We start from the raw sequence: 22,839 nt of genomic DNA, 5'->3' as shown, positions 1-22,839 counted from the left end.
ACATGTTATATTTTTCTTATATATCTATTAAAATTTTCTAATAAGCATTTATTTTTCAAATACATGGTCAACATTTGTTCTATACACATTTTTTACATTTTCTCAAATGCTTGATTTACATTTTTGAAATAGAAGATTAACATTTTTTAATGCATGGTCAACGTTTTATAAACACATTTACATTTTCAAATGCTTTTTAATATTTTCCAAGTACAATATTAACATTTGTCGAATACTACAAGGTAAACATTTTTTCTATACACATTTTATTTTTCAAATGCCTGATTAACATTTTTCAAATACAAGATTAATATGTTTTACATACATGGTCAAAAAAATCCTATAGAAATTTGACATTTTTCAAATGCATGAGTAACATTTTAAAAATACTTCTTTAACATTTTTTTCAAATGCTTTATCAATATTTTTAATTACATGATCAACTTTTTTCATACACAATGTATATTTTTGCATACATGAGAAACATTTATCTATACTCAAAAGTTTTTCAAATGCTTGGTTAACATTTTTTTAAATATATTTATTTAGAATATCTGGAAGTGTATAAAAAAGCAAAAAACAAAAACGTAAAAAAAAGGGGGGGTCCGAGGTTGTAGTCTCCCGTTATACCTGGCCAAACCTCGGGCCGGGCCGGGCTTCGGGCCGGCCCTAGCCAAGCCCGAGCCCGGCCCGGCCCGGCCATCGGGCCTAGTTTTTGGGCCCAAGCCTGACCCAAACATGCAAAAACCCGCCGGGCCTCGGGCCGGGCCCCTACAGAAAACTGCAAAAATGACGGGCCCGGGCCCGGCCCGACCAGGCCATCGGGCTCAAAATCTAGGCCCAAGCCCGGCCTGGGAGCAGCGTCGGGCCGGGCCGGGTCAGGCCGGGCAGCCCAAGGCCAGGTCTATCTCCCGTGCTGCCCATCTCCTCCCATAGAGGCGCCCGAAGAGGGGGTTGGACCGTTGGAGCGCCCCCGCCGACACCAACCGGACCACGGGCGGCGCCGCAACTAGTGCCGGTCAGCCAATCGAGCGGCGGTGCGGTGACTCCAGCGAGCACGGGCGCGTCTACTCCGGCGACCTCGGAGTCTCGGTCCGCCACGAGCGGCACTGCCGGCTATCCAATCGAGAGGCGGGGGTACACAGGAGCGCGGCCACTCCGGCGACCACGGACCTCCCCAAGGTGCCGGCCACCATTCTCTTCTTCGTCCTCGGCGCATCTCGGTCGGCGGCCGGTTGGTACTTTGGCTTGGGCCCTCACTGCCGCTGGCAATCAGAGTTCGTGGAAAGCAAATCAGAGCGGGGGGACTCGGAATTCCTTCACCAATCAACAGAGGGTCCGAATAATTTCAGTGTTCCTGTTCCAGTCTGGATTCGGATTTGCTTCACCTACTCGGAGTCGGGGTGAGCCCTCGGCCGGCGATCTATAAGTATAACCGGGACCCCGGCCTGCCCTCCGTCCGCTCTAACCAAGATTGCAATTTTCTTGCCCAACAGATAGGCTTTGCTCTGCTTTAAGCCATGGAGAACTGTAGCATAGTAGCCAGGATAATGGGATTGCAAGGCCTACCTATGTACCGGCAGAAGTTGTGTTCTCTAGTCTTCAGATCTTTGCCCAGGCTGCTGCTAGGCTTCCCTCCCAGCTCAATCAGGAAATTCTTCAGAGACCAACATGTTCATGTGGCACTGACAGAGACCAAAATGGTGTCCACATTGCCAGAGCTGCCGAAGGACATCTTGATACTTATCTTTGCCACTCTCGAGATCCCTGACCTCGTGCGCGCTGGCTCGGTCTGTTCATCCTGGCACTCCGCATACGCCGAGGTCAGACGCCTTGCCTGGTCTACACCTCTGAATCCGATCCTGATGATGCTTTGTCCCTCTACAGCCTCGCCGAGAAGAGGTCCTACAAGTTAACTCTGCCGCAGCCACCTATCCGCAGCAGATATTTGATTGGGTCCTCACATGGCTGGCTCGTTACTGTCGACGAGAGGTCTGAGATGCACCTTCTGAATCCAATCACCTGTGAACAGATTGCTCTCCCTTCAGTGGCTACCATTGAGCATTTGAAGCCCATATTTGATGAGCATGGTGATGTCTGCAAGTATGAGATGTCATCGCACACTGGACTGTGCAGTAGCCGTAATCCAACCATCTTTGCTCTTGCCGAGCTGAGGGATAGACTCCAGTGGAAGGCATTTGTATTTCCTGATACATCCTCAGGAGGCTACATTGTGGTGCTCATCCACAATCCACAAGCTCAGCTCTCATTTGCAAAGGCAGGGGATGATAAGTGGACCTGGTTACCGTCTCATTTGCTTTTCGAGGACTGCACTTACAAGGATGGCATATTGTATGCAGTCAATACAATGGGAGAAATCCACGCGTTCGATCTTAGTGGCCCTGTGGTCACTGTAAAGACGATTATAAGGGCACCTGAGCATTATGATTGTGATAGCAGGTATATCGTTCAAGCTCCATGGGGCAGTCTGCTACTTGTGTTTAGAATAGTTCATGACCATGATTTAGAATATGAGTACTGGAAGACTACAGAAACTAAAATATGCGAGATTGATGCTCTGTGGAATAAAATTGAGCTAACCAATTGCTTGCGTGACCATGTGTTATTTCTTGGTCATAACCTATCACTATGCCTCATTGCTGATGAGTATCCTGCTCTCAAGGCAAATCATTCCTATTTTACCGATGATAATTTTCTATGGACAATGGGCCATAAGAATAATCATCGTGACATGGGAATTCTTAACTTGGATGATAACAGCAGGGAGGAACTTGTGCCTCAGCTTTGGTCCAACTGTCCGGCTCCAATGTGGATTACTCCTGATCTTACAAAGATGTGGCGATGGGCTCAATGAGCCAACAACTGTGAAGTGATCTGGTACAGTTACAATTAACTCGACAGAGGTCCTGTCTGTGCTGTAAAAATGGCCTGTTGAGGGAGTGCTCAACATCAACATCCTTTTCTGCTCAGTCTTTTGATGATGCTGCTGGTGTGGTAATCAGAGATAATATATGCAGGTGTTTTCAGAACATCATGGAGAAGACGGAATCATCTTGTAGTTACAGCAATCTGACAGTTTTTATGTTTCAAATAGTTTGTAATAGTTTGCTCAAATACTGTACAGATTTTTTTCATAATTTATTGCGAGAGGTTAAATAAATATATGCTAGTTCAGTGTTGTTACAGCAATATAACAGTGTTGTTTCCTACAGAAATGAAATAAAATATAAGAGCTCTTTGTTGTATCATTGCACACAAGGAAATATTGTTCCTGTTTAATATTTTCCACTGTTGTTCATGAATGAACCACAAGGATCTGGTTGTAGTTTTAGAACCATAAGCGTATAGCATACTGAACCACACGATTTACAAGTTTATACAGCAATCCATATCATTTATGCTACCAACATTTTGTTTCCTAGTACCACCGGGTCTCTATGATAGCCACCAATCAGCAGGCAAGTCGTGGCAAATATGGGTGTGCCTGTGTAGGTCGCGCCCAGGAGGAACCTTAGCAGCACAGCCAAACCTGCCGCACCGAACAACTACCGAATGATGCTTGTTGTAATGCGCGATCAGCTACAAAAGCGAACGAAAGTTAGCTCAGAATCAAATGGAGAGATGTGTTTGGGGGTAAAATGATGCTCGTTTCAATTTCTCACATCAGAGGTGTGCACAATCCCATTTGGGTGAAGCTCCACCTCAAATATGCAAAGGTGACACACTGTTGTTGTCGCCGGAGAGGATGCAGCTATTCTGCAGTACCTCTTATATCCCTCCACAATCTCAGCAGGGACGGTCTCTCCATCGACAATCTGAGCATAGGTATGATACAAGATTAAAAAGCTGAACTGCATTAACAAATATACGCAACTTATGTGCTATTGAAACGATTCTTTATCATTTGTGCAGATATGAGATGGAATGATAAAACAATGCAAAATCTTTTTATTTCAGATTCGCTTTCAGATATATGATGCATTATAAGATCTGATGTAATGAGTGAGTCACCAAAGAAAAGTGAAGCTTGAAAATTACGAGCAATAAATGGAATATTTAACAGTACCATTCTGTCAACAAAAGAAATGGAGAGGATTAAGATGGAAAACACAAACACAATTGTATCCAAGCATAGCAAACATAGTTTACCACCCAAGTATTTATGTTCAGGAAAACACCAGAAAGATCTGATAGAAAGCGTTCCAGAATTGTAAGCACTGGTTCAGGTATAATTGTTTGTTTTAGAGTAAGATAAACAGCAAAACTTGGTTTCCGAATTATTTGTTTCAGCAACTCCAGGAAATCAGTGTTCCTTCTGTATCTTTTCAATTTCCAAAACTTGGATATCAGACTCAAGTGTGAAGCTTTGACTCAAGGGTGAAACTTGGAAATCAGTGTTATTTTCAATTATCTGAAGGCAAAGGCAAGACAATATTCCAGAATATACCTGAACCAGTGCTTACAATTGCTGTGCAGGATACTTATTTCCTGGAATTACTGAAACAAATAATTGCACACAATATATCCAAAGAAATGACAATAAGTATCCTGATTACAAGGGAAACTGATTGACATATTGTCATTTCTTTGAATATCAACTGAATCAATTCATGCCATCTTTGTGGAGCAATACAAATCATTTTATTTCAGATATGTTATGCATTATAAGATCTAATGTAATGAGAGTCACCAAAGAAAAGTGAGGCTAGAAACAATTCCAGAAATCTTTTTATTTCGAATATATCACGCATTCGAGAAATGTACGCACTCATTCAGGTATATATAATGGTTCTGGCACCTAGTAAGATAAGCAGCAAAATAATTCCTGGTCATTACAACCGAGGCAGTTCCTGCTGCCTTTCATCAGAAGAGAGCATAATTCAATCTGAATTTTGTTAAATGACTCACATGAACTATCACTGATTAATAGATTACAAGGGAAAGAAATTAGTTCAGTTCTCTCATTTCTTTGGATATATCAGACTCAAGGATGAAACTTTGACTACATGGATTGTATTTTTTTTTTCAATTTTCTGATGACAAATGTAGGGTTCTGAACATAAGTTAATCCAATGGATACAAGCAAACTAAGGCACAATCCTCTGGTATCTTCGTTTGCAAAATTAACAGAAGAACACTTTGTGGATAACTATGTTTTCCTATCACTGAATTTTAACTGAGTGCAAAGTTTTTGCTGCCCTTCATCAAAAGAGAGCTGCTGCAGTTCCAGCAAAGATTCTTTGCATAATGCTATAAATTTTAACTAATTAACATAAATTCAGTTCTCATGCAACTATCAACGAATTCCAGCAAAGTCCATTTTCTGGTTTGTGACTCTGGATGCTATCACTGAATTTTATGTTCGATTTCAATTTTCAGAAGTCAAAGGCAAAGTTGTAGAGAAGGAGATAATTCTCTAAAATCTGAACAATTTGGGTACTTCAGAATACCAACAAAGGCCATGGCTAAAGAGATTTGGGGAATGAGAGGAATAATTCATACCACTGGCACATCCTTCTTCGTCTGCCGATCATCCTTCTTCGTGTGCAGATCATCCTTCTTCGTCTGCAGATCATCGTTCTTCGTCTTCGTGAACAAGAATGCCTTATGACGCCGTACAGCGGGGAGGACAGGCTTCTTGTTCTTCTTGCTCTTCTTCTTCTTCTTCTTCTTCTTCTTCAACTCCGGCGCAGCGACAGCGAGCGGCGGCCCGCTCCACCACCCGTGCACGGACGCCCACGCGCCCTGGAAGGCCTCGAAGATCCTCGCCACAACCGGCCCCGGAAACCGGAGTCGGAGGGCCTCCAGCAAGCTCCTGAGCCAGGACGCGTCGGCCTGAGGCGGCACGTGAGCGGGGGCGGGGACGATCGCAAGCCGGCGAGGAGACACCTCCGCCTGAGGCGGCTGGGCTGGCGCGCCTGCGAGCTGCAACGCGGTCGCCTGAGATGGCGGAACGTCTCCATGGAGCCGCCGAGTCGTGTCGACCTCGGGCTGGGTCGGTGGTGGTGGCGCGCCCGGGAGCTGCAGCGCGGCCACCCCGGACCCAGTCGGCGCGCCAGGGAGCTCCAGAGCGGAAACCTCGCTCCGAGGAGGTGCGGACACCTCGCACTTGGACGCCTTCGTCTTGCCGAGCTTCTTCCCGGCGCCCTGCTCCATTGGAGGGCTGTCCCCAAGAAGCTTTTCTTGGTTTCTTGGTCGTCTTTTGTCTTCGCCCGCACGGCGAGGTGGAGCGGAAGGAGAAAGCACGGAGAGAGGGGCGGTGATGCGGTGGTGGTGGACGGCCGCGAGACTGTTGCTTCGGTGGTTGGGTTGGGTGGTGCGAGCTTGGGGAGGAGGAAGCCGGCGGGGAGGAGCTTGCGGGACTCTGTTTTGGGGGAAGAAGGCGGAGGGGAGGGGGCGACTCTGTTTTATTGGGGGGGAACCGCGGCCCGTTGCAAATTCTCACTTTGTGTAATTTTTTTTATAATTTGTTTTTATTTGTTTATACCAACACTTGAGATTTGTATGGGTGGGAAAAAATTCTACACTATAAATTTATTTCAAATAAAAAAGGCCGTGCTTGTCAACTAGAAATGGTTGAATAAATTCAAATTTTTATTTTGGTACATAAAAATGCTCTGCATCAAACAACGATTTTTTTGAACTGTATTCTCATGTAATTGTTCATGTATGTAAAAGACACTGTCCATTACTATTAATTTTTTAATGCATATAAAAGAATTCATATGAATTTGTTTGATTAACAACACTGCCCTCCTCAGTTCAACTTTTCTTCTTCTAAAATGGTACCAAATTTAGATATGCAAATAATGTCACCAATAGATTCTTTTTAGACAACCCTCTAAGCTTTATTAATTGATTAAAACATTCATGGTTACATCAGCCCCATCAGTATTTTAATTTTAAATTTCAAAAACATGTTTGAACGGAAAAACTTCCTTTAAAATATTTTACACCATAGGTTTATTTCAAATGAAATTGTCATGCTTATATCAACTAAAAATGGTTGTGTAACTTCAAATTTTTACTTTGGTACATAAAGATGCTCTACATCAAACAAAGTTTTCTGAACTATATCCTCATGTAGAGCGCGTCACCTCAACTCAATGTAAAATAAATTGCCCATGTTCTTAAAAAAATATAACATAGATAAAATCTTTTTATACAATTCTTTTTGTAAACAACACTGCCACGCCTCAACTCAATGTTTCTTGTTCTCAAATTGTACCAATCAAAGTCGCTCACATACACTCACCTTTATGAACCCACCCACTCACACTCTACCCCTATGAGCACTTGTGAGAGACCGAGCCGACATATATGTAAAAGAAAATTTTAAAAAATGTAATATAGATTAGAAAAATCATACAGTTTTTTTAATAAACAACACCACCACGCCTGTTCAACTTTCCTTCTTCTACAGATAAAATAAAGCTTTCTTCTTCTAAAATGGCACCAACAGGAAGTATTTAGATATGTACGGAAAGACTCCCACCATCAGCTCCGTCACCGTTCCGCCCCACCTCCGATGGCCTTCGACCCATGGAGGTGGAAAGGATCTCCTCTGCCGGCAAGAAGGACTCCACACTCGTTCTTTTTAGATTCAACATCTTGGTTAGTGCTGCATGGCACTGGCGATGTCCCCGAATAGGAATAATGTCTTCCATGCTTGATCACCATCATGATGGTGCATTTAGCATCGTCGGAGGTGTGTGAAGGAGCCTGTAGTCGCTGCCATCGGCAGTGGATTTCGTGCCAACGGAGGTGAAGACGAAGACAACACCGCAAGTTATAGGAGGCAATGTTGGAGCTCTCCTACCGTGACACAGAGTCCATGGCGGTGGCCGATCTCGATGCCATTGCAAGCTCCCTGGTTGTTGGGGATTAGTCCTGGCCATCTCCGGCCCGCCCCTGTCGGCCCACCCAGGCCCGGCTCTAAAATCCAGGGCCTAGGCCCGATGGGCTTGCCCGTGGGCCGGGCTTGGGCCTGAGTTGTGAGCCCAACAGCAGGGCCTGGACGGGCTTCAACTTGGCATATTGGCATTTTAAGGAAGAGACCTGACCCACGGCCCTAAGCCCTAAGGGCTTTTCAGGGCTTTTTGCCAGATGGGCCGGGCTTGGGCTTGAAAAGTAGGCCCGATGGTAGGGCCTCGGCCTTAGTTTTCTGCCATGGGCTTTTTAGGCCCGGCCCGGCCCGGCCCATGGCCAGGTATATTGGGGATACAACCGCGATGTGACCCGCCCAGAAGGGGCTGGGTCACACCGTTGGCGACTCGGCAAGAAAAAGCCCAAGTAGGTCCAAGAAGATGAAACATGAAGACCGGTGGCGGCCTACAAGGTGGGACTGCTGAAGGCCCAAGACCTAACGGTGGAATCATGACCCGGAAGGTGTGAGCTGCCATGATGGCGACTTGCCTGGCAAGGCAGGGCGACTTAGAAACCAAGTGGTCATGTTTTGTGATCCAGCTTGGACTCTTGTAAGCCCAGGGCATCGATCTGTGTATATAAAGGCGAGACCTAAGAAACAACTGATTGATAGCTAGGCCATGCGTGTCCGCTCCCTTGTAATCGATACTCAAGTAGTATCAACGAAAGCAGGAGTAGGATTTTACCTCCTCTGTGAGGGGCCGAACCTGGGTAAACCTTGTGTCCTTCGTCCCGTCCAACCCCTTCAAGCTAATCATCAAGTGATGGCTCCACACCTAAGTCCTTTCACCAGGGCATCTACCGTGACAAAACCGCGACAGTTGGCGCCCACCATGGGGCCAGCGCACGGTGGTTTCGAGTTCTTGAATGGCTCTTTCCCAGGGATCGAGGGATACGCCGTTGGCAGGATGACTAAGAGTCACCGCGGCAAGCTTTACATCGATGATGCTGGCTAGGGCCCCGAGGCGAACTCAATCGAGTACGGGTACCAGGTCCCCTTCGGCGGAATTCACGTCTTCATCGGCAAAATTGGCGGATTAGAGCCCGAGCCGGACATCTGCACCATTATCGTCGAGCCGGCTCGGCACGCGCAACCCGTCCAGGCTCAACCTGGACGGAAGCATGCTTTGTCGGTTTTGTGCATGGGGCGGGTCTTGAGGAAGATTTTGCATCTGGTGGAGAGACGACCGTCTATTCAGGTGATGTGTCTTCAACCAAGGAAACAGAGTCGATTTACCAGCTTCAGGACAACAGGCTTGGTGAAAGGATCGAGAAGAGGTGTTTAGAGGGGGGGGGGGTTGATTAGACCCTCAACAAGAAAAAGTAGCAAATTTTAAATTCTTCAAGTTGAGGTGGAGTTTTAGCACAAGTTTAAGCATTCATAATACATTTCAAGCAAGCATGGCAAGAGTATATGAGCAGCGAAAAGTAAAGCATGCAAATAGCAAGAAAGTAAAGGGCTGGGATTGGAGTGTGCAAACGCAATTGGAGACACGGAGATTTTTTGGCGTGGTTCCGATAGGTGGGGCTATTGTACGTCCACGTTGGTGGAGACTTCAACCCATGAAGGGTAAGGTTGCGCGAGTCCACGGAGGGCTCCACTCACAAAGGGTCCACGAAGAAGCAACCTTGTCTATCCCACCATGGCCATCACCCACGGAAGACTTGCCTCACTTGGGTAGATCTTCACGAAGTAGGCGATCTCCTTGCCCTTACAAACTCCTTGGTTCAACTCCACAATCTTGTCGGAGGCTCCCAAGTGACACCTAACCAATCTAGGAGACACCACTCTCCCAAAGGTAATAGATGGTGTGTTGATGATGAACTCCTTGCTCTTGTGCTTCAAATGATAGTCTCCCCAACACTCAACTCTCTCTCACTGATTTGGCTATAGTGGAAAGATGATTTGAGTGGAAAGCAACTTGGGGAAGGCTAGAGATCAAGATTCTTGTGGTTGGATTGGAATGTCTTGGTCTCAACACATGAGTAGGTGGTTCTCTCTCAGAAAATGACTAGTGGAAGTGTAGGCACATTCTGATGGCTCTCTCTTGAATAGAGAAAGGGGTGGATGGGTATATATAGCCTCCACACAAAATCTAACCGTTACACACATTTGACCAAACTCGGTCAGACCAAATAGGCGAACTCGGTGAGAGCGATTAAGTTCAAAATGTCAACGTTAGGATTCTCAGTGGGACCGACATGATCAACTCGGTGCGACTGATGTGCTAGGGTTAGGGCAAAACCTCATCTCGGTGTGACCGATTGTGTGAAGTCGATGGGACCGATTTCAGCAATGAGAAAACAGAGAGTTGGTCAGGCAAACTCGGTGTGACCGATTGCACATTCCAGTGAGACCGAAATAATTGCAACATGCAACAGAGAGTTTGGAAGGCGAACTTGGTGAGACCGATCGCTCATTTCGGTGGGACCGAAATGTTATGAAGGGAAACCGAGAGTTTGCATTGCCATCTCGGTGGGACCGATATACCTATCGGTGAGACCATATTGATTAGGGTTTCTGGCACTGGCTATGTCAAAGGAACTCGGTGGCGCCGGATAGATCAAATCGGTGGGGCCGAGTTTGACTTTAGGTTTAGGAAATATTTGGAATTGAGAAAGTGGTTGAGGGCTTTGGAGCATATCACTAAGCACTTTGAGCAAGTAGATCATTAAGCAACACCTCATCCCCTTTTAATAGTATTGGCTTTTCCTATGGACTCAATGTGATCTTGGATCACTAAAATAGAAATGTAGAGTCTTGAGCTTTTTCCAATCTTCGTCCTTAGCATCTTGAAAGGGTTCCACATCCTCTTGTCCATGCCACGCCTTTGTTGAACTTTCTGAAATATACTAGATGAAAATATTAGTCCAACAAGAGATATGTTGGCATTAATTACCAAAATCACCTAGGGAGCACTTGTGCTTTCAATCTCCCCCTTTTTGGTAATTGATGACAACATACATCAAAGCTTTAGATAAAGATAAGAAGAGTAACAAGTAAAGCTTTGGAAAGATATGTAACATGCATTGGCTCCCCCTACATGTATGCAATCATGTAAAGATAGAATGTGAAAGCATGTGAAATGCATAAACATGTCATAGCAAGCAATGAGCTACACGTGTCTTGGCTATATGCATCAGAGTAAATGATGTAGATAATTAAGTGTACCTTCATGTTCATGAGTCCTTCTTGCAAACAATATGTACATCAGCAAGAGATCATCATGTACGTGAGTGTGATGCATATACTTACCTTGTGGTCTTGAGCTGGCTTTGGAAGAGGTGAACTTGAGAAAACAGGGTTAGATAATTAACACAAGAACACTCTAATTAAAGCAATTTCAGGAAACCACAAGAGTACCAAGACTGGGATAACATGTAGAGAGTGAGTACTAAGTACTCTATTTGGATATAGACATGTCACCAAAGATTAAAGATATGCAATGAATTCCAAAGATTTTCTTCCCTTAGATATGAGCTCTTTCTACCCCTGAATCTGATATTGGATAATGGGAGAAGGTATGATACCTCTCCAACGTATCTATAATTTATGAAGTATTCATGCTATTATATTATCTGTTTTGGATGTTTATGGGCTTTACTAAACACTTTTATATTATTTTTGGGACTAACCTATTAACCGGAGGCCCAACCCAAATTGTTGTTTTCTTGCCTATTTTAGTGTTTCGAAGAAAAGGAATATCAAACGGAGTCCAAATGGAATGAAACCTTCGGGAGAGTTATTTTTGGAACGGAAGCAATCGAGGAGACTTGGAGTAGATGTCGGGGAAGCTTCGAGGTGGCCACGAGGCAGGGAGGCGCGTCTGCCCCCTGGGCGCGCCCCCACCCTCGTGGGCCCCTCGTGGCTCCCCTGACCGACTTCTTTCACCTATATATGTCCATATACCCTAAAAACATCGAGGAACATAATAGATCGGGAGTTTCGCTGCCGCCAGCCTCTATAGCCACCAAAAACCAATCGGGGCCCTGTTCCGGCACCCTACCGGAGGGGGGATCCCTCACCGGTGGCCATCTTCATCACCCTGGCGCTCTCCATGACGAGGAGGGAGTAGTTCACCCTCGGGGCTGAGGGTATGTACTAGTAGCTATGTGTTTGATCTCTCTCTCTCTCTCTCTCGTGTTCTTGAGGTGATACGATCTTGATGTATCGCGAGCTTTGCTATTATAGTCAGATCTTATGATGTTTCTCCCCCTCTACTCTCTTGTAATGGATTGAGTTTTCCCTTTGAAGTTATCTTATCGGATTGAGTCTTTAAGGATTTGAGAACACTTGATGTATGTCTTGCATGTGCTTATCTGTGGTGACAACGGGATACTCACGTGATCTACTTGATGTATGTTTTGGTGATCAACTTGCGGGTTCCATAACATTGTGAACTTATGCATAGGGGTTGGCACACGTTTTCGTCTTGATTCTCCGGTAGAAACTTTGGGGCACTCTTTGAAGTTCTTTGTGTTGGTTGAATAGATGAATATGAGATTGTGTGATGCATATCGTATAATCATACCCACGGATACTTGAGGTGACATTGGAGTATCTAGGTGACATTAGGGTTTTAGTTGATATGTGTCTTAAGGTGTTATTCTAGTACGAACTCTATGATAGATCGATCCGAAAGAATAACTTTGAGGTGGTTTCATACCCTACAATAATCTCTTCGTTTGTTCTCCGCTATTAGTGACTTTGGGGTGACTCTTTGTTGCATGTTGAGGGATAGTTATATGATCCAATTATGTTATTATTGTTAAGAGAACTTGCACTAGTGAAAGTATGAACCCTAGGCCTTGTTTCCTAGCATTGCAATACCGTTTGCGCTCACTTTTATCGCTTGCTACCTTGCTGTTTTTATATTTTCAGATTACAAATACCTATATCTACCATCCATGTTGCACTTGTATCACCATCCACTACAAAAAAATAAACTTCCATGATGATACGTGTTTGTCACAGTAGGTCACGTTTTCTTTCATGCATGTACATCCATGACAAATTTATGACAGAATCAACATAGTCATACCTGTGCTATCATAGAAGTGTTCCATTGAAGGAAATATGCCCTAGAGGCAATAATAAAGTTATTATTTATTTCCTTATTTCATGATAAATGTTTATTATTCATGCTAGAATTGTATTAACCGGAAACATAATAAATGTGTGAATACATAGACAAACAAAGTGTCACTAGTATGCCTCTACTTGACTAGCTCGTTAATCGAAGATGGTTATGTTTCCTAACCATAGACATGTGTTGTCATTTGATTAACGGGATCACATCATTAGGAGAATGATGTGATTGACATGACCCATTCCATTAGCTTAGCACCCGATCGTTTAGTATGTTGCTATTGCTTTCTTCATGACTTATACATGTTCCTATGACTATGAGATTATACAACTCCCGTTTGTCGGAGGAACACTTTGTGTGCTACCAAACGTCACAACGTAACTGGGTGATTATAAAGGAGCTCTACAGGTGTCTCCAAAGGTACATGTTGGGTTGGCGTATTTCGAGATTAGGATTTGTCACTCCGATTGTCGGAGAGGTATCTCTGGGCCCTCTCGGTAATGCACATCACATAAGCCTTGCAAGCATTGCAACTAATGAGTTAGTTGCGAGATGATGTATTACGAAACGAGTAAAGAGACTTGCCGGTAACGAGATTGAACTAGGTATTGAGATACCGACGATCGAATCTCGGGCAAGTAACATACCGATGACAAAGGGAACAACGTATGTTGTTATGCGGTTTGGCCGATAAAGATCTTCGTAGAATATGTGGGAGCCAATATGAGCATCCAGGTTCCGCTATTGGTTATTGACCGGAGACGTGTCCCGGTCATGTCTACATTGTTCTCGAACCCGTAGGGTCCGCACGCTTAAGGTTTCGATGACATTTTCATTATGAGTTTATATGTTTTGATGTATCGAAGGAGTTCGGAGTCCCGGATGAGATCGGGGACATGACGAGGAGTCTCGAAATGGTCGAGAAGTAAAGATCGATATATTGGACGACTATATTCGGACATCGGAAAGGTTCCGAGTGATTCGGGTATTTTCGGAGGTACCGGGGAGTTACGGGAATACGAGGAAGAAGCAACGGGCCTTAATGGGCCTTAGTGGGAAGGACCAGGAGGTGGCACGCGCCCCTCCCAAGCCCAGTCCGAATTGGACAAGGGGTTTGGGGCGCGGCCCCTCTCTCCCTTCCTTCCCCTCTTCCCCCCTTTCCCCCCTTCTCCTAGTTGGACTAGGAAAGGAGGAAACCTACTCCAACTAGGAGTAGGAATCCTACTCCCCTGGCGCGCCCCTCCTAGGGCCGGCCTCCTCCCCCCTTGCTCCTTTATATACGGGGGCAGGGGGGCACCCAAAGACACACAGGTTGATCTTCGTAATCGTTCTCTTAGCCGTGTGCGGTGCCCCCCTCCACCATACTCCTCGATAATATTGTAGCGGTGCTTAGGCGAAGCCCTGCGATGGTAGAACATCAAGATCGTCACCACGCCGTCGTGCTGACGGAACTCTTCCCCGACACTTTGCTGGATCGGAGTCCGGGGATCGTCATCGAGCTGAACGTGTGCTAGAACTCGGAGGTTCTGTAGTTTCGGTGCTTGATCGGTCGGGCCATGAAGACGTACGACTACATCAACCGCGTTGTCATAACGCTTCCGATGTCGGTCTACAAGGGTACGTAGACAACACTCTCCCCTCTCGTTGCTATGCATCACCATGATCTTGCGTGTGCGTAGGGAAATTTTTGAAATTACTACGTTCCCCAACATGATCTTGCGTGTGCGTTGATGTTATTTGCACGAGTAGAACACAAGTGAGTTGTGGGCGATATAAGTCATACTGCTTTCCAGCATGTCATACTTTGGTTCGGCGGTCTTGTTGGATGAAGCGGCCCGGACCGACATTACGCGTACGCTTACGCGAGACTGGTTCTACCGACGTGCTTTGCACACAGGTGGCTGGCGGGTGTCAGTTTCTCCAACTTTAGTTGAACCGAGTGTGGCTACGCCCGGTCCTTGCGAAGGTTAAAACAGCACCAACTTGACAAACTATCGTTGTGTTTTTTATGCGTAGGTAAGAACGGTTCTTGCTAAGCCCGTAGCAGCCACGTAAAACTTGCAACAACAAAGTAGAGGACGTCTAACTTGTTTTTGCAGGGAATGTTGTGATGTGATATGGTCAAGACGTGATGAGATATAAGTTGTTGTATGAGATGATCATGTTTTGTTGAAGTTATCGACAACTGGCAGAATCCTTATGGTTGTCTCTTTATTGCATAAGATGCAAGCGCCAAATAATTGCTTTACTTTATCGCTATGAGATAGCAATAGTTGCAAGAGCAATAGTTGGCGAGACGACCATGTGACGACACATTGATATAGATCAAGATGATGGAGATCATGGTGTCATGCCGGTGATGATGGAGATCATGACAGTACTTTGGAGATGGAGATCAAAGGCGCAAGATGATCATGGCCATATCATTTCACATATTATGATTGCATATGATGTTTATCTTTTATGCATCTTATTTTGCTTAGTTCGACGGTAGCTTTATAAGATGATCCCTTACTAAAATTTCAAGGTATAAGTGTTCTCCCTGAGTATGCACCGTTGCCAAAGTTCGTCGTGCCCAGACACCACGTGATGATCGGGTGTGATAAGCTCTACGTCCATCTACAACGGGTGCAAGACAGTTTTGCACACGCAGAATACTCAGGTTAAACTTGATGAGCCTAGCATATGCAGATATGGCCTCGGAACACTGAGACCGAAAGGTCGAGCATGAATCATATAGTAGATATGATCAACATAATGATGTTCACCATTGAAAGCTACTCCATTTCACATGATGATCGGTTATGGTTTAGTTGATTTGGATCACGTGATCACTTAGATGATTAGAGGGATGTCTATCTAAGTGGGAGTTCTTTAGTAATATGATTAATTGAACTTAAATTTATCATGAACTTAATCCTGGTAGTATTAGCATATTTATGTTGTAAATCAATAGCTCGCGTTGTTGCTTTCATATGTTTATTTTGATATGTTCCTAGAGAAAATTGTGTTGAAAGATGTTAGTAGCAATGATGCGGATTGGATCCGTGACCTGAGGTTTATCCTCATTGCTGCACAGAAGAATTATGTCCTTGATGCACCGCTAGGTGATAGATCTATTGCAGGAGCAGATGCAGACGTTATGAATGTTTGGCTAGCTAAATATGATGACTACTTGATAGTTTAGTGCACCATGCTTAACGGCTTAGAATCGGGACTTCAAATATGTTTTGAACATCATGGACCATATGAGATGTTCCAGGAGTTGAAGTTAATATTTCAAGCAAATACCCGAGTTGAGAGATATGAAGTCTCCAACAAGTTCTATAGCTAAAAGATGGAGGAGAATCGCTCAACTAGTGAGCATGTGCTCAGATTGTCTGGGTACTACAATCGCTTGAATCAAGTGGGAGTTAATCTTCCAGATAAGATAGTGATTGACAGAATTCTCTAGTCACCATCACCAAGTTAGTAGAACTTCGTGATGAACTATAGTATGCAAGGGATGACGAAAACGACTCCCAAGCTTTTCATGATGATAAAATCGATGAAGGTAGAAATCAAGAAAGAGCATCAAGTGTTGATGGTTGACAAGACCACTAGTTTCAAGAAAAGGGCAAAGGCAAGAAGTGGTACTTCAAGAAGAACGGCAAGCAAGTTGCTACTCAAGTGAAGAAGCCCAAGTCTGATCCTAAGCCTGAGACTAAGTGCTTCTACTGCAAAGGGATTGGTCACTGGAAGTGGAACTGCCCCAAGTATTTGGCGGATAAGAAGGATGGCAAAGTGAACATAAGAATATTTGATATACATGTTATTGATGTGTACTTTACTAGTGTTTATAGCAACCCCTCAGTATTTGATACTAGTTCAGTTACTATGATTAGTAACTTGAATCGGGAGTTGCAGAATGAACAAAGACTAGTTAAGGGTGAGATGATGATGTGTGTTGGAAGTAGTTCCAAGATTGATATGATCATCATCGCACACTCCCTATACTTTCGGGATTAGTGTTGAACCTAAATAAGTGTTATTTGGTGTTTGCGTTGAGCATAAATATGATATGATCATGTTTATTGCAATATGGTTATTCATTTAAGTTGGAGAACAATTGTTGTTCTGTTTACATGAATGAAACCTTATATGGTTACACACCCAATGAAAATGGTTCATTGGATCTCGATCGTAGTGATACACATATTCATAATATTGAAGCCAAAATATGCAAAGTTAATAATGATAGTGCAACTTATTTGTGGCACTGCCGTTTAGGTAATATTGGTGTAAAGCACATGAAGAAACTCCATGCTGATGGGATTTTGGAATCACTTGATTATGAATCACTTGGTGCTTGTGAACCATGCCTTATGGGCAAGATGACTAAAGACTCCGTTCTCCGGAACAATGGAGCGAGTAACAGATTTGTTGGAAATCATACATACTGATGTATGTGGTCCGATGAATATTAAAGCTCGCGACAAGTATCATTATTTTCTGACCTTCACAGATAATTTAAGCAGATATGAGTATATCTACTTGATGAAACATAAGTTTGAAAAGTTCAAAGTGAAGTGGAAAATCATCGTGACAAGAAAATAAAGTTTCTACGATCTGATCACAGAGACGAATATTTGAGTTATGAGTTTGGTCTTCAATTAAAACAATGTGGAATAGTTTCACAAACTCATGCCACCTGGAACACCACAGCATAATGGTGTGTCCGAACGTCATAACCGTACTTTATTGGATATAGTACAATCTATGATGTTTCTTACCGATTTACCAATATCGTTTTGGGATCATGCATTAGAGACAGCCGCATGCACGTTAAAAAGGGGCACCATCTAAGTCCGTTGAGACAACACAATCTGAACTGTGGTTTGGCAAGAAACCAAAGTTGTCGTTTCTTAAAGTTTGGGATTGTGATGCTTATATGAAAAAGTTTCATCCTGATAAGCTCAAACCCAAATTGGAGAAATATGTCTTCATAGGATACCCAAAGGAGACTGTTGGGTACACCTTCTATCACAGATCCGAAGGCAAGACATTCGTTGCTAAGAATGGATCCTTTCTAGAGAAGGAGTTTCTCTTGAAAGAAGTGAGTGGGAGGAAAGTAGAACTTGATAAGGTAATTGTACCTTCTCCCTTATTGGAGAGTAGTTCATCACAGAAATCTGTTCCTGTGACTACTACACCAATTAGTGAGGAAGCTAATGATAATGATCATGTAACTTCAAATCAAGTTACTACCGAACCTCGTAGGTAAAGCAGAGTGAGATCCGCACCAGAGTGGTACGGTAATCCTATTCTAGAGGTCATGTTACTTGACCATGACGAACCTACGAACTATGAGGAAGCGATGATGAGCCCAAATTCCGCAAAATGGCTTGAGGCCATGAAATCTAAGATGGGATCCATGTATGAGAACAAAGTATGGACTTTGGTTGACTTGCCCGATGATCGGCAAGCCATTGAGATTAAATGGATCTTCAAGAGGAAGACGGACACTGATAGTAGTGTTACTATCTACAAAGCTAGACTTATCAAAAAAAGGTTTTTGAAAAAGTTCAAGGTGTTGACTACGATGAGATTTTCTCACTCGTATCGATGCTTAAAGTCAGTCCGAATCATGTTAGCAATTGCCGCATTTTATGAAATCTGGCAAATGGATAACAAAACTGCAATCCTTAATGGATTTCTTAAAGAAGAGTTGTATATGATGCAATCAGAAGGTTTTGTCAATCCTAAAGGTGTTAACAAAAATGTGCAAGCTCCAGCAATCCATCTATGGACTAGTACAAGCATCTCGGAGTTGGAATATACGCTTTGATGAGTTGATCAAAGCATATAGTTTTATACAGACTTGCGGTGAAGCCTGTATTTACAAGAAAGTGAGTGGGAGCACTACATCATTTCTGATAAGTATATGTGAGTGACATATTATTGATCGGAAATAATGTAGAATTATTCTGTAAAGCATAAAGAAGTGTTTGAAAGGAGTTTTTAAAAGAAAGACCTTGGTGAAGCTGCTTAGATATTGAGCATCAAGATCTATAGAGATAGATCAAGACGCTTGATAAGTTTTTCCAATGAGTACATACCTTGACAAGATTTTGAAGTAGTTCAAAATGGAACAGTCAAAAGAAGAGTTCTTCCCTGTGTTACAAGGTGTGAAATTGAGTAAGACTCAAAGCCCGACAACGGCAGAAGATAGAAAGAGAATGAAAGTCATTCCCTATGCCTCGGCCATAGGTTCTATAAAGTATGCCATGCTATATACCAGATCTATCGTATACCCTACACTGATTTTGGCAAGGGAGTACAATAGTGATCTAGGAGTAGATCACTGGACATTGGTCAAAATTATCCTTAGTGGAATAAGGATATGTTTCTCGATTATGGAGGTGACAAAAGGTTCATCGTAAAAGGATTACGTCGATACAAGTTTTTGGCACTGATCCGGATGACTCTAAGTCTTCATCTGGATACATATTGAAAGTGGGAGCAATTAGCTAAAGGAGCTCCGTGCAGAGCATTGTAGACATAGAAATTTGCAAAATACATACGGATCTGAATTTTGGCAGACTCGTTGACTAAGCTTCTCTCACAAGCAAAACATGATCACACCTTAGTACTCCTTGGGTGTTAATCACATATAGATGTGAACTAGATTACTGACTCTAGCAAACCCTTTGAGTGTTGGTCACATGACGATGTGAACTATGGGTGTTAATCACATGGTGATGTGAACTATTGATGTTAAATCACATGGCGATGTGATCTAGATTATTGACTCTAGTGCAAGTGGGAGACTGAAGGAAATATGCCCTAGAGGCAATAATAGAGTTATTATTTATTTCCTTATTTCATGATAAATGTTTATTATTCATGCTAGAATTGTATTAACCGGAAACATAATACATGTGTGAATACATAGACAAACAAAGTGTCACTAGTATGCCTCTACTTGACTAGCTCGTTAATCGAAGATGGTTATGTTTCCTAACCATAGACATGTGTTGCCATTTGATTAACGGGATCACATCATTAGGAGAATGATGTGATTGACATGACCCATTTGTTGGGGAACGTAGTAATTTCAAAAAAAATTCCTACGCACACGCAAGATCATGGTGATGCATGCAACGAGAGGGGAGAGTGTTGTCTACGTACCTGAAGGAAATATGCCCTAGAGGCAATAATAAAGTTATTATTTATTTCCTTATAATCATGATAAATGTTTATTATTTATGCTAGAATTGTATTAACCGGAAACATAATACATGTGTGAATACATAGACAAACAAAGTGTCACTAGTATGCCTCTACTTGACTAGCTCGTTAATCAAAGATGGTTATGTTTCCTAACCATGAACAATGAGTTGTTATTTGATTAACGGGGTCACATCATTGAGAGAATGATCTGATTGACATGACCCATTCCATTAGCTTAGCACCCGATCATTTAGTATGTTGCTATTGCTTTCTTCATGACTTATACATGTTCCTATAACTATGAGATTATGCAACTCCCGTTTACCGGAGGAACACTTTGGGTACTACCAAACGTCACAACGTAACTGGGTGATTATAAAGGAGTACTACAGGTGTCTCCAAAGGTACATGTTGGGTTGGCGTATTTCGAGATTAGGTTTTGTCACTCCGATTGTTGGAGAGGTATCTCTGGGCCCTCTCAGTAATGCACATCACTTAAGCCTTGCAAGTATTGCAACTAAATGAGTTAGTTGCGGGATGATGTATTACAGAACGAGTAAAGAGACTTGCCGGTAACGAGATTGAACTAGGTATTGGATTACCGACGATCGAATCTCGGGCAAGTAACATACCGATGACAAAGGGAACAACGTATGTTGTTATGCGGTCTGACCGATAAAGATCTTCATAGAATATGTAGGAGCCAATATGGGCATCCAGGTCCCGCTATTGGTTATTGACCGGAGACGTGTCTCGGTCATGTCTACATTGTTCTCGAACCCGTAGGGTCCGCACGCTTAAGGTTACGATGACAGTTATATTATGAGTTTATGCATTTTGATGTACCGAAGGTTGTTCGGAGTCCCGGATGTGATCATGGACATGACAAGGAGTCTCGAAATGGTCGAGACATAAAGATTGATATATTGGAAGCCTATGTTTGGATATCGGAAGTGTTCCGGGTGAAATCGGGATTTTACCGGAGTACCGGGAGGTTACCGGAACCCCCCGGGAGCTATATGGGCCTTAGTGGGCCTTAGTGGAAAAGAGAAGGGGCTGCCCAAGATGGGCTGCGCGCCTCCCTCCCTCCCCTAGTCCTATTAGGACAAGGAGAGGTGGCCGCCCCCCCTCTCTCTTTTCCCCCTCCGCGAATCCTATTCCAACTAGGATTGGGGGGGGGGAATCCTACTCCCAGAGGGAGTAGGACTCTCATGGCGCGCCCTATGTGGCCGGCCAGCCTCCCCCCTTTGGTCCTTTATATACTGAGGCAGAGGCACCCTAGAGACACACAAGTTGATCCACGTGATCTATTCCTTAGCCGTGTGCGGCGCCCCCAGCCACCATAGTCCTCGATAATACTGTAGCGGAGTTTAGGCGAAGCCCTGCTGCTATAGTGCATCAAGATCGTCACCACACCATCATGCTGACGGAACTCTTCCCCGACACTTTGCTGGATCGGAGTCCGGGGATCGTCATCGAGCTGAACGTGTGCTCGAACTCGGAGGTGCCGTAGTTTCGGTGCTTGATCGGTTGGATCGTGAAGACGTACGACTACATCAACCAAACGCTTCCGTTGTCGATCTACTAGGTATGTAGATCACACTCTCCCCTCGTTGCTATGCATCACATGATCTTGCGTGTGCGTTTTGAAATTACTACGAAACCCAACAGTGGCATCCGAGCCTAGGTTTTATATGTTGATGTTATATGCACGAGTAGAACACAAGTGAGTTGGGGGCGATATAAGTCATACTGCCTACCAGCGTGTCATACTTTGGTTCGGCGGTATTGTTGGATGAAGCGGCCCAGACCGACATTACGCGTACGCTTACGCGAGACCGGTTCTCCCGACGTGCTTTGCACAGAGGTGGCTTGTGGGTGACAGTTTCTCCAACTTTAGTTGAACCAAGTGTGGCTACGCCCGGTCCTTGCGAAGGTTAAAACGGAGTCAAATTGACAAACTATCATTGTGGTTTTGATGCGTAGGTGAGATTGGTTCTTACTTAAGCCCGTAGCAGCCACGTAAAACTTGCAACAACAAAGTAGAGGACGTCTAACTTTTTTTGCAGGGCATGTTGTGATGTGATATGGTCAAGACATGATGCTGAATTTTATTGTATGAGATGATCATGTTTTGTAACTGAGTTATCGGCAACCGGCAGGAGCCATATGGTTGTCGCTTTATTGTATGCAATGCAATCGCGATGTAATGCTTTACTTTATCACTAAACGGTAGCGCTAGTCGTAGAAGCACAAGCTTGGCAGATGACAACGATGCTACGATGGAGATCAAGGTGTCACGCCGGTGACGATGGTGATCACGACGGTGCTTCGGAGATGGAGATCACAAGCACAAGATGATGATGGCCATATCATATCACTTATATTGATTGCATGTGATGTTTATCTTTTATGCATCTTATCTTGCTTTGATTGACGGTAGCATTATAAGATGATCTCTCACTAAATTATCAAGAAGTGTTCTCCCTGAGTATGCACCGTTGCGAAAGTTCTTCGTGCTGAGACACCACGTGATGATCGGGTGTGATAGGTTCTACGTTCAAATACAACGGGTGCAAAACAGTTGCAC

At 43.8% G+C, this 22,839-nt stretch overlaps 1 protein-coding gene and 1 pseudogene across 1 annotated transcript; one reads left to right on the top strand and one right to left on the bottom strand.

The window, feature by feature from the left end:
• The first annotated feature begins 927 nt into the window (after positions 1–927).
• LOC147978253 (F-box protein KIB4-like) lies at positions 928–3,158 on the top strand (annotated as a pseudogene).
• Positions 3,159–3,456: 298 nt separating this feature from the next.
• Positions 3,457–6,177, bottom strand: LOC147978252 (uncharacterized). The gene is made up of 3 exons (XM_087546186.1): positions 5,524–6,177; positions 3,684–3,836; positions 3,457–3,600 (listed from the first exon to the last, which is right to left on the bottom strand). The coding sequence occupies exons 1-3, from the start codon at positions 6,175–6,177 to the stop codon at positions 3,457–3,459; spliced, it is 951 nt and encodes a 316-aa protein (XP_087402312.1).
• Positions 6,178–22,839: the final 16,662 nt, after the last annotated feature.

The sequence above is a fragment of the Triticum urartu genome, chromosome 3A (genome assembly GCF_056163025.1).
Source record: "Triticum urartu cultivar PI428250 chromosome 3A, HENAU_Tu73, whole genome shotgun sequence".
In the NCBI taxonomy this organism is placed as follows: domain Eukaryota; kingdom Viridiplantae; phylum Streptophyta; class Magnoliopsida; order Poales; family Poaceae; genus Triticum; species Triticum urartu.
The sequence above is the reverse complement of the archived record's forward strand: the minus strand, read 5'-3'. Positions and strand labels throughout refer to the sequence as shown.

Excerpts from the sequence above, each read along its gene's own strand:
- LOC147978252 (XM_087546186.1), bottom strand. The coding sequence starts at position 6,177 with ATGGAGCAGGGCGCCGGGAAGAAGCTCGGCAAGACGAAGGCGTCCAAG. Across the intron at positions 3,837-5,523 it reads CGAAGAAGGATGTGCCAGTG|ATTGTCGATGGAGAGACCGT; the intron begins GTATGAATTATT and ends ACCTATGCTCAG. Across the intron at positions 3,601-3,683 it reads GGATTGTGCACACCTCTGAT|CTGATCGCGCATTACAACAA; the intron begins GTGAGAAATTGA and ends TCGCTTTTGTAG.